Source organism: Erigeron canadensis, chromosome 4 (assembly GCF_010389155.1).
Source record: "Erigeron canadensis isolate Cc75 chromosome 4, C_canadensis_v1, whole genome shotgun sequence".
NCBI classification, from domain to species: Eukaryota; Viridiplantae; Streptophyta; class Magnoliopsida; order Asterales; family Asteraceae; genus Erigeron; species Erigeron canadensis.
In genome coordinates, this window is record NC_057764.1 from 37318513 (window position 1) to 37331734 (window position 13222).

General features: G+C 31.9%; 1 protein-coding gene across 1 annotated transcript; it reads left to right on the top strand.

The window, feature by feature from the left end:
• Positions 1-5832: 5832 nt before the first annotated feature.
• Positions 5833-8079, top strand: LOC122598501 (protein CUP-SHAPED COTYLEDON 2). Its single transcript, XM_043771094.1, has 3 exons — positions 5833-6031; positions 6497-6780; positions 7477-8079. The coding sequence occupies exons 1-3, from the start codon at positions 5833-5835 to the stop codon at positions 8077-8079; spliced, it is 1086 nt and encodes a 361-aa protein (XP_043627029.1).
• Positions 8080-13222: the final 5143 nt, after the last annotated feature.

Consider the following 13222-nt stretch of genomic DNA (forward strand, 5'->3'; position numbering starts at 1 on the left):
ATTCATCAAAATGATGCATCAAACAAAAAACGTGATTTTTTCGATTTTGACGATTCAATGTGTTGTTAACACACGTAAATAATGATAATTAGTTATGCAATAGCTCTTTTAAAAAAATTAATTATGCACTATGTTAGTTTTATGAACTTTTAGTGCATCAAAATAATATTTTTAAGTGTTCTCACTAATCTTATTTTAAAAGTGTACTTACCGAAGTGTTACAGTATATACTATGTTAATTTTATGGACTTTTAGTGCATTAAAATAAAATTTTTAAATGTTCTCACTAATCTTATTTTAAAAGTGTACTTACCGAAGTGTTACAATATATATATATATATATATTTGTTATGTGTGAACATTAAGAAATATTGATACAAAATGCTATATATCTTTCTATTTTATTCGTAAAATAGTAAGAGGTCCCATAGTAGGATGTCTTTGAATTGATAGAGATACTTAGGTCGCGTTTGTTTCACAGAATTTGATGGAATTGGAATTGAATTCCATTCCTTAGTGCGTTTGGTTGTTTAAAAAATGAGGAATCTCATTCCGTAGGAATGTAAACATTCCATCACTTGATGGAATCTCCACTCCATGGGGATGGAATTTCATTCCTTCCGTTACTTGAATTCTCAAAAAATCAAAAACATTCCGTCAAATTTCATTCCTTCAGATTTCAATTCCTTCTAAAGATCCCATTCCTTTCAAAAACATTATGTGAACCAAATGTGTCCTTAGGGGGTGTTTGGTACAATGGAATCCAAAAGGTGAAAATGAAATGAAAAAGATTTCTCATGTTTGGTTGCAATGGAGAATGGGAAAGAGAATCGAGAAGTGTGAATTGATTTCATTCCCTCAATTCTCTATAAAATGTAGAGAATAGATGGGAATGAAAATTTTTATTTTTATTTTTTGGTCTTAGTGATGTTATATGTATTAAAATTAATTATTATTTAAAATTTTATATTTTTTATATATTTATTCCATGCTTGTATTAAGTGACGGAGTCCATTATCTTTTCAAACACTCATTCTCTTTCCCACCATATTCATTCTCTTTTATTCACTCATACCAAACACCCCTTACATTATAACAAAACGTTAAAATTTATGTATTAACTATCTACAAATAAACATAGATAATATGTCAGAGTTGTCACTAGATTTTAGGTCCGTGTTTAATACACGGGGTTTATGACGTTATCAATATTAGATGTTAATTTAATATATTATATTTTAATAATAAATATGACATCATCAAATCTTAATTTTATCAAATTGAGTTTTATGGTTGGTTATTAAGTTATTAGGTTAGTTATCTTATAGTATATATATAAAGATAAAGATAAAAATAAAGATAAAGATAAAGTTGAAGTTAAAGATACTATATATTGGATATTTGGATATATATATTAGTTATTATTTTATTAGATATATATCAGTTATTATTCCAATGGATAAATATTAGCTATTTTTCTATTGAAAATATATTAGTTATTATTATTTATTTGTTATATAAAATTATTGTATAAAAAGTGTAAATTTCTGATGAAAAACAAAAAATTACTCCATATAAATTAAAGCTAAAACTGAAAAAAAAAATCAACTTTAAAAATTAGAAATTGTGATTGGACAACAAGTTATTAGAGCGACTATACTTTAATATAATAAAATATTTGTACCAAGCACCAAGCTTTGCGTTACCGATGGTGTACCTCGAGGGCGCGTTTGGTTCACAAAATGTTTTTTGGATGGAATGGAATCTATTGAAGGAATTGGAATCTGATGGAATGGAATTTGATGAAATGTTTTTCATTTTTTGAAGATTTAAGGGAGAGACGGAATGAGATTCCTTCCCCCATCCTCATGGAATGGAGATTCCATCAAATGAGGGAATGTTGACATTCCAACTGAATGATATTCCTTCATTATTGAGCAACCAAACGCACTAAGGAATGAAATTCAATTCCAATTCCATCAAATTCCATCAGAATCTGCGAACCAAACGCGACCTGAATCTTCTATTTAAAATAAGCTTTACTCTAAAAATTTTAACATCTAAACCATTGGCTAAATATGTCAATATAATGTTGTAATTTGTATTGATAGTGTAATTACAATCATGTTGGTTTAATAATTAATAAATTGATTAGATTAATTCATGCGTCTACAAACTGTTCTTGTCAATGTATAGTATTATTGCACATGCGACGTCAATATCTTATCATCTTGGTTAGATATATTATATAATACATTTTTTACCCGTTGTATATATGTTTTTAATCGTATATATCTAGAGACGATATGATGATGATTATAATGTGAATTATTTAACATTTGGTTTTGTACTTAATTGTTTATTTAAACGAGGGTTAGGAAATCATAGTAAGATAGAATACGATATGAACGAAAGGACGTCGATGAAATGACTTGTCAAGTGTGTAAAGTTTTGTTTTGGTAGCCTAATTATGAACGTGGCAGGACACCCATTCTATTCTATATTTCTTTACTTTACTTTATTTCAACTTAGTTTCAGTTTTGGCTCTATATACTACAGTACAATCTTAGAAAAATTATAGTATATCCCCAAGCAACCTAATTCCCAAACAACTCTTCTGAACAGCTTGTATTTCACTGATGCATCCAAGAATTATATATATTTTTTTAAGAATTTCAAATTAAATACATTTGTTGGTCACTTTTGGTCGTGTCTTCTTTTGAGTTATAATATTAGTTTATTAAAAATATTCTTATTAATTCTCCTAATATTATAACTTCTCTAATGATAATTTATTTCTAATATTATCATCAACATAATGGAAATTGATATTTCTACAATACACTTTAACCATTACAATAATTTCTGCATGATACAGTTGTACACTACGCAATAAATTTTGTCTTTTTGTTGTAGATGGTTAAAAATTATTGTATGAATATCACTCCCCATTTGTAATCTATGATTTTTCTCTCTTTGTTTCATCATTTAATACGTTACATTGCATGTGACAATCTCATTGTTAAAACAACGGTAATGGAGGGAACTCTAGCCCGGTATCATAATTGGATACCCATCGACTCACCACGTATGAGTCATATGATACCGGTACAATACGTCCATCTTAATCCCCACATGATCTGGGTACTCGAAGGATCAAACTCGCATATTCAAACTTCACATGTGGGTCTAGCTAGGTTTCATTGGTAACGGGTACCTTAAAGGAATTATATTTTGTGCTAAGGGGGATCGAACATGAAACCTTAAAGTCATCAAGTGATTGCCTTACCACTAGGTTAACTCCTTGTTGTTTTATATATATTATTAATATGTTGTTTTAGGATGATTCATTTTCGTGATTTTCCTTATTAATATCTTTTTTTTACCAAAGAGTCAAAGACAACATAAATCAATAATTAAATTCTTAAGAAAAAGAAGAAAGCAATAATAGCAAAATAATCCATAATATTTCCAATTTTGGAGCAAACACCAAGAAAATTAACAAACTTTTTGCTTAAAAAGGCCTGGTGGTAAATGTAAGTGTCGAAATCCTAATGGAGAGTGATGTAACGAAAAGCTAAAAAAGCATATCCAGTGCATTTGATTTTCCAACCTCTCTTGAGCGGTATTTTTACATGAGCATATATATCCACATTAATAATGCAGGTAGTTGTTTACTTTCAGTGCTGACATTTGCATCTTCATACGATGCAAAATAAACCCACTAGACGATATATATATGTTACACTTTTATAAACATTATTATTGGAGTGTGGTGATCAAGGGATTATGTATTTAATTGCTTCTGCTTTCCCTTTTCAATTAATGCATCATATATCTATAGATTTGCTTTCTCCTATGGTCGCCATCTTATAATTTTGTTTTAATAAAAGTAATAATGAAAATAGTTAAAATTAATATAGGAGTAGTTGTCTAGTTAATGTGTGACGCAATCTTTGAGCGATAGCTTTTTTGTTACTTGATATTTGGTCTGTAGCAAAATTCATGATGGTATTTCTAAAATCTTTGGTAAGGGTGTCTAAGTAGTTCCTAAAACCAAAATAATACAAGTTTTTTACAAGCCAAAGGTTACACGGATCAATCCATTTCGTCTTTGTTATTTTGCCTTGTCACCAAATAATATAGTGTGTGCATATAATAAGTAAATTAATTTGGTTTAATTTAATTTAATTGATCGAATAAACACAAAATAAGATTAAAAGGAATTTAGGAAAGGTGGATATAGATGGGGCATGGGGGGATGGGGTTTAGGGTGTCCTGTTCACAGAGGATTATTATTTACTCGTAATATTTTGTGAGGATTATTTAATATTTTGTAGTTTGCAGGATGCTGACACCAAAGATATCATTCAGCTTTATACATTAACATCCATTTATAAAATAACAAAAATCTATACTTTTTTAACCACCCCCATTTAAAAAACATAAAAAAAAAAACTAGTTTCTGTCATTGTTATCGACTTATCGTACTGTAAGTTTTTTAATCAAGTCATCTCAAATATTTGGAGGTGAGGATACGTAATATAAAAAAGGCTTTAGTTATCGCTAATTAAGGACATTCTTGAGGTGTGCATTAAAATGAGAAGAGTATAAATTTTCTACAACCAAGACACTAAATGATGTAGTAATTTAATTTTTGTTACATCACTTATTAATTTTTTTTTGTCGACCCTCATATTCTGTAGGTTCAATTTAGATGACCCTCATGACTCGAGAAACATATCACCAACCATTATTCTCCAACCATTGGTACTGTGCAAAACGGATTGAAATTAACTTCTAGCATGTAAGGACTTTAATTACCTAAATATACAATAATTAAGATCGGGTCCTTAATTTATCTATCTACAACTTTCATATTGATCGATAAACAAAGGTACTACCCAGCTACTATACCCTTATGTATATAATAGCAAACAATATGATTACAGTTCACAACCATTAATCACAAGGATTAAAGCTAGCTTATTTCTACACTACAAATATTTATAGTATAATGTAGTAAAAATCATTCTTTTTATCATACATTCGATCCACAATTATATCATCACCATTTGATTACTCAATGCGCGCGTGTGAATCATTTACGGTTAGTCGGTATTCGATATAATTAGGGAACACCTCACCGTATAATGGTGAAGCCTTGCACGTGCTATATATAGACTACGAGATGTAGACCATAAGCCGTTACAGGTGATTCAGGAAAAAAATCCACAGACTTATCACTCCTAAGAGTCGAACCTAAGACCTATGAGAAAACTAGGGATATATCTGCCAGTTGAACTAGCTTCATTTGCGTATCATTTACATTTATCCAAATTAGTTATACAGTAATAAAGTTGGAAATTAATTAAGGAAAAATAAGAAAGGTCCCGTAGGTCTCATACACATCCAAATGAAAATTACTTTCTGTTCCTCATGACTTATTATATGTAATTCGATCTCTCACTCGCTCACTCATTTTCATTTTCTTCGTATCACTACGTACTGACATGGGAATACCCTGCTGCACACTTTCTTCACGCACGCACGCATAATAACCTCCCTACCCCACCCCACCCATGCATCATCACCCTCTCTAATTCTCTCTATATAATAAAATATATATCTGTATCTATCTCTATCACAACACTAGACTTTTCAGACAATTGACAACCATAACATAACAACACAACACACCCCAACCCCCTCCCTCCCTCTCTATTTAATCCCCTTCATTTACTCATCCGCCAACAATCCATCACTTACACTTGAAATATATATATACTAGTATCATTTTCTTAGTACGTACGTACATTATTCTTTTATTTCATGGAGTTTTTCCCTGACGGCCATCACTTGGATAACAATCGTGAATCGTCGCATTTATTGCCACCTGGCTTCAGATTCCATCCTACGGATGAAGAACTCATCACTTGTTACCTCCTACACAAAGTTCTTGATGCTAACTTCTCTTGCCGTGCCATTGCTCAAGTTGACCTCAACAAATGCGAGCCTTGGGAGCTTCCTCGTAAGTCCCTACCTTTAATATTGCATACATACATTATATTGTTCACGTGCCTTTTTATATCGATCTTACACTTAATAATTATTAATGGAAGTGATCATTTATATACATGCATGTACTTAATTAGACATTATCCATACTATACTTTGTATGCAAAATTATAAGTTATTATAAATGTTTAAAGATTATTGTTATGCAAATTAATGTCATGTTAGCTAGTTTAAATATATATAGAAAAAGATGTACTTTTCACTTTAGAATATTATGTCCATAGATCGACGCGTATGACAACTATTTTTTTCGGCCCACATTAGTCATATTTACACTCTATGTATGTAATATTATATATATGTAAAGTACATATATGTCATATGGCTAGCTAGAAAGTTTGATGTACAATAATGTAACTTTTTATTTTTACCAACGCATGGCTGATCATTTTGGGTGAATTGGTTGTGAAATTAACAGAAAGGGCCAAAATGGGGGAGAAAGAGTGGTACTTTTTTAGTCTTCGTGACAGGAAATACCCAACTGGTTTAAGAACCAACCGAGCCACGGATGCTGGTTATTGGAAAGCCACTGGCAAAGATAGGGAGATATTTAGCTCAAAAACTTCATCATTGGTTGGTATGAAGAAAACACTTGTGTTTTATAGAGGCCGAGCTCCTAAAGGGGAAAAAAGCAATTGGGTTATGCATGAGTTTCGCCTTGAAGGCAAATTTGCTTACCATTTTCTCTCCAAAACCTCCAAGGTACCCTATATACATACACTCTAGCTACTTCACACTTGTTATATAGTTCTTGCATTATTATATCATTAAAAAAAAGTTTATATGTAAATATTTTTATTTTATTTGCATGCAATTTATTTGTTATGGTATTGCCATTTTGTCCTTTGTTGGTACTTTTTAGTTTTTCAAAATCTAGCCATATACTGTATAATTAATACATACATTTATCTATTTGCCAAAAATAACTTTATAATTTTTGATGTTGCAACTAAATGCTACTCGTAAATTATATGGTGTTTGTATCGTAGGTCTCTAACATAACATTTACTAGTCGACATTTTTATAATAGGATAAGTATACTGGAATGTAACAAACTTTGAACGAATGTCTATAGTAGGAAATAACTAAAATTTTGTGTATTGTATGTAAACAACTTTAAAAAATGTTTATTGTATGTAAGAAAACATATGTGGCAACCATATAGAGGTGTCACTTGTCTGATTTTAATTGGTTGAATACATTTTCTTATATACAATAAACATTATTTTCGAGTTGTTTACATACAATACACACAACTTTAGTTATTTCATACTATAGACATTCGTTTAAAGTTTGTTACATTACAAGATACTTATCCCATTATAATAATACAAGAGTATTTAATTTTTGCCTTTTAAAAAAGATGTTTACATTATCTTTGCCTTTTGTTATAACTAGGATGAATGGGTGATCTCCCGGGTGTTTCAAAAAAGTCTCCCCGGTACCGGAACCAGCACCGCCGGCGGAGGTACAAAACGTGTAGCCACCTGCGGAATGAACTCAGCATACCAAGAAGTGAACTCATCAACATCAGTTTCACTCCCACCACTTCTTGACTCACCGTACGCCACCGCCACGTCGGCGTACACCTCCGCCGGCGACCAAGATACATTCTCCTACGACAGCAACGCCGCTTCAAAAGAGCACGTACCCTGTTTCTCCAATGCCTCACCAGCAGCCGCAATTACCACCGACTTTGACTCTCATCAGTCCATCTTTGACCTTCCTCCGCCGCCATTATCTGCTTCCACATTCTCCGGCGCCATCGTTGAGAATATGGGCGTGTCAGCTTTCCCTAGCTTGAGGACCCTTCAAGAGAATCTTCAGCTTCCGTTCTTCTACTCTTCTTTAGCGCCGCCGCAGCCGCCGGTTCATGGCGAAGGTGGGATATGTAGTACTTATGGGCATTCCTCGGGTGGGGAATGGATTCCGGCTGTTTCATCGGCGCCGGAGAATCAGAAGCCAGGTCCCACAGAGCTGGACTGTATCTGGAGCTTCTGATCGATCGATGGCAATACTACTGGTCATTTAAAATTTCTAAGATATAAGAAGATTATTATATAAGTATTAATAGTTTGTTTATTTCATCTTGGAGATTATTTAACTTAATTATATTCTAGCTAGGCTTATCTTTATGTGTTGTAATGCTGTATGTCATTTTTAATTAGACTTCCTAATGAATCTTAATTTTTAATGGTTTTGTAACATTCTGTTTTGTTTTTCTTTTTTCCCTTTTTAATGTAGTCGCTTAATTAACTACATATAATTTGATCACTTCGGTACGAATTTGTTGACTTAGTCGTTGACTTTTAGATTGATTGTGTGGTTGACTTTATCTTTTTCACAACTATTAATTATATGTTCAGAGGCATGAAAGACAAATTAAGTGTATACAAAAATCAATACTTAACAAAAATCATTTCGTCAAATAACTATAATCCGATTTCAAATTATATGTCCAAGTTTATTTAAGAAGCTTGAAGTTTATACTCATTTGACATTTTCCAAATTTCTCCCTCGTAAGTTTCATTACCTTTAGCTTTTATTCCGTCTTACACTTATCTTTATTTTCTGATTCAAATCATTGTTTTTGTAAAAATTAGTATGTTAGTTATCGTATATACTTGTTCAATTTTACGCAGTAATATAATGATATATGATAAGGAAGTTAAATACGAACATTGATTAATTAAGATTATTTATCTTGTTACATATATAGTTTCGTAAATATATGATCCAAAAGAATAAACTTTATCAATCTAAATGAGCTAATTAAATAAGTTTCCGACTGGAACATCTTTATTGTTGATATACTCCATATGTCATGAAATATTACATTACCATAAAACATCAAACATAATTTAAATGGATACTTTTGTCTATTGATCAATCGATGAAGATATATTTATGATTCATATAAGGTGATAATTGCTTAACTTTGTTTTTGTGATTCAGATAAAAAACGCTGTTAGATTGAGATGAGCCATACTAATATGATTGGGCCTAAGTAAGTATCTGCTAACTAGCTACACTAAGTAACATTATGTCGTATGATTAAAATATCAATTGTGCATTTGAGTTTTTATTTGTTAATTTCTTGTTTACGGATTTATTATTATTTTTTTGTTGTTACTAAAAGTACATTAAATTACAGTATGTTAATTATAGCCAATGTGAAAAACATAGAAAAACATGAATAAATACTCTCTCCGTCTTAATTTAAATGTCACGTTAACTAACTTTGACCGTAAATAACTTTATTTGTACTATATAGTAGTTGATGAAACTTATATGAACGAAAAGTACATTAAAAACTCAATTCATTCATATATTTTATATCAAGTGTTATATGACACAAACAAAGTTATTTACGGTCAAAGTTAGTCAACGTGACGTTTAAATTAGGACGGAGGGAGTATATTATAAGAGGTAGTTGGGGGTAGGTGTTAAATAAGGAATATGATACATCTTTTAAGGACAGAAATAATTTAGTCAGTCACGTTTTTACCCATATTATCCTAGCTAAGTAGCTACGAGCTAGGTGAGGTAAAATTGTATATACCCATGATTTTAGATCGCAATCAACCACACCGCTTGTACCAAGCCCATATATTTTGTACTCGTATTTATTTCCATCACTAAACCTTTCTTCTAGCCAATTATATCTCTTTTTACAATTTTTCATACTTAACTTTTTAATTTACACTATATTATTTATCTTTTAAAATATACTATTATTTAGATCAATTACTTCTAAATCAATTACAATTACATCAAGCTTCACCGGTCACTTGACACCGCCATATACTCATTTGAAAATCTAGCAAAAAGCTCCAACGAGCTGATTTGGGAGTCATGTTTAACCCACCACAACCCAGCCGTTTTAAATTAGTCTTATTTGTTTTGAAAGACCTAATCACATGCTAACATTACCTATTTTTAGATTTTACCGTAACCAAATACACAAGAAGTTATAGCCACTTCAAAACCGCACAAAATACATTTCTTTAAGACCACACGGTCATGGGTTCGAGTCCCACGGATGGCGCCACTTGTTTAAGCAAGTGTTCTCGCTTAGGTACGGGGGTTAATCTTGCTAAAAACAAGATGGAAATGTTAAGGATACTTGTTGGCGATTCCCTTACGGTGAAGGACTTGTCGTCCACGCCACCAAGTATTTTGGGTATGTGAATAGTGTCATGTCCCAAATGTGAATTTGGGATAGGTATTTATAGAGGTTGATATGACCATACGGAGCCCTAGCTCCGTACCCGAAGCAGAAGCAGAATACGAAGTTAGGTAATAAGTATATATACCCAGAACGGAGCTTAACCTCCAATTAATATGATTACCCCGGAGCTCCGAAAGTAACAATTACTCAACTCCGAGGAGATATACAAGAAGGAGCGGATAAAGATCTTTTCCACGATTGTTAAACATATTAAGCTCCGATATAATCAGAGACGTGGTAACAAGATTACCTCAAATCTCCTCAAGAAGGAGAAAAGATATTTACAAAAGAGGAAGAGATTTACCCTAATTCTCTTACCCTTCTCTCCAAGTTATTTACCCTATATATAAATAGAGGAAGAGCCATACAGCACAATCATACACAACGTACAATACGAACAATCACAAAACCATCATAGTCTGAGAGGCTTCACATATAGCTTATGGGCTACGCCCTTTGAAAAAAACATATTTAAATTTTTTTTTAAAATTTTTTTATATGAAACTGATTAATTAAAGAGAGAATGAAAAAAGTGAAAAACTGAAAAAAAGTTCAAAAAAGAAGCTAAATAAAATAAAAAATGAACATTTCTCCCTTCTCTCCCTAAGGTACTTTTTCATTTGATCTCTATCATATATATATATATATATATATATATATATAAGTAGATAGACTATAATTATGATTATTATACTAAAAACTAAATAAATATTAAAAAGTGTAAAAAATAAAATAAAATAAATAAATCCTCATCTTTTTTTTTATCATACTAAAGCACAGTTGTTTTAATAATTTCTAGATCAATCATCTTTTTAATTTCATAAAGTTTACTTTTATTTTCGATATCATACTAAAGTACGGTTGTTATAATAATAAACCCACATCTTTTCTTTTTATTTTCTTTTATCATACTAAAATAGGAGACGGACCTTTGGTTTTACAAATGGGCTAATACGCTGGACTTGGGCTAGCTAAAATAGAAAGACACAAACCCTACCCCATCCCCATCCCTCTTATAAGAATACACAGCATTTATATCATCAGAATAAGGGTTAGGGTTAGAGCGTGCAAGAGCCTTCAGAGGAAATGCCTGAAACCGTGTCCGTTTGAAAACATGTACCAAGAAACAACCCAATTGTGTTCAAAGACCAACCTGACTTTCTTCATAAATGTGTAATTCCCATCAAAAAGGTGTTCAATATGGATACGGTTTATGATGAAATCCTTGAGTTGATGGATAAAGAAATGAGTTTAGGAAAATACGTTTCAAGTTTGGGCTCTGAAACTGAGTGGTGGGAATTTGAAGGGTCCTAAAAGAGCCCTTGAGATAGATGTTGATGATGATAACATTGAGTTGTTCTTGTCTGAGGTCAAGGGTAAAGATATTACCGAGTTGATTGCATCCAGAAGGGAAAAGTTGGCTTCAATTCCTTCAGGCGGTCGTGATGTTGCCATTGCTGCAGCAGCCGGTGGTGGTGCCGCACCTGTAGCAGCAGCTGCTGAGTCAAAGAAAGTTGAGGAGAAATAGGAGTCTGATGATGTAAGCTTTTTTCCATCTAATCTCTATACGAGCTCACCGTCTTTTAATGTCCCGTGTTTATGTTGGCATTCCGCTTTTTTATTCTCATATTTTGCAGGATATGGGATTCAGCTTATTTGACTAGAAGAAAGTCAACTGTAGAGTTGTATGAAGATTATATTAACTTTTGTTTTGGTTATTAGGAACAAAGCAGCTACAAGAATACACGAGGTTTAAAGAATGCTACGATGTGCTGAAACAACTCAAAAGGCAAGAATAGTGATACACATTTTTACAATCCATTATGAATCTGTTACTAATTTGTTTCTCAATGCGCTAACTCTCAGGAACTATTATGGCGAGGAGATTGGAAATTTGACTGCGAGTGAGTTTGAGTCACTAGAAAGACAACCCGAGGATACTTCCATTTATATCTATATTAGAGATGAAAGGATCCTCAACTGGAGGTTAGCTTCATTAAAATCAATACAAGAGATTCTCTCAACTTAGTTTTATTGTGATTTGTGAAGAATTATATATAAACTTGATAAATGGTAAACAACTAATAAAAAAAAATGCAAGACGCACTGTTTTTGTCCTCACAACTTAAAAAGTTGAGATAACTTTGAAATATCTGGATAGATTCATGTTTTTAAGTTTTATAAAATTTCCCCAAGATTTGGTTGTAGCTTTTATGTTATCATGTCAGTAAGCTAGATATGCTATGAGGTAATATTTCGCGTTGTGCATACAAAAAACTAATGTTACATTGGGCTGTATTTCTTTCTATTCCAGCCACTTTCGGTGTATTTCAATCCATTTGTCCCATTTTATATTTAGCTAAGCATTTAAAGTTAAACTATTTTTAAAGTTTGATATTTGAGTGATACTTTTTCTGAACTGATATTTGGGTGCTAATGCTAATAGTTTATATGGTGCTAATACTTTTAGATTGATATAGGTATAGGAGCAAGTGAGCAACCTCCTTTTGATAAGAAGTAGTTTATTGCTTATTATTTTAAAGAGTAGATCAAATAAATCATCCAAAGCTTGATATCGAACAACAAGCATTCTTCAAGAAAAACAATGAGGCTGCAACAAAAAATCTATAAGCTAGCTCAGTCAGGGGCGGTACTAAAGGGGGGGGGGCACGGGGGTCCAATGCCGCCCTCCAAATTTAAATTTTGTCATATATTTTTAAATTTTTCATAAATTTTTAAAGATTTTCTATAGGTTTTTAACATTTTGCCCCTTTAAGATTTATTTTTCATAAGTTTTCTAAGTTTGCCATCTTTGGAATTTTTTCCTGGTACCGCCTCTGAGCTCGGTGAAATCATTGTTTTGTTTAGCTAACAACTAATTAAGTTGTATCCATTAGATGTAACTTTTTATAT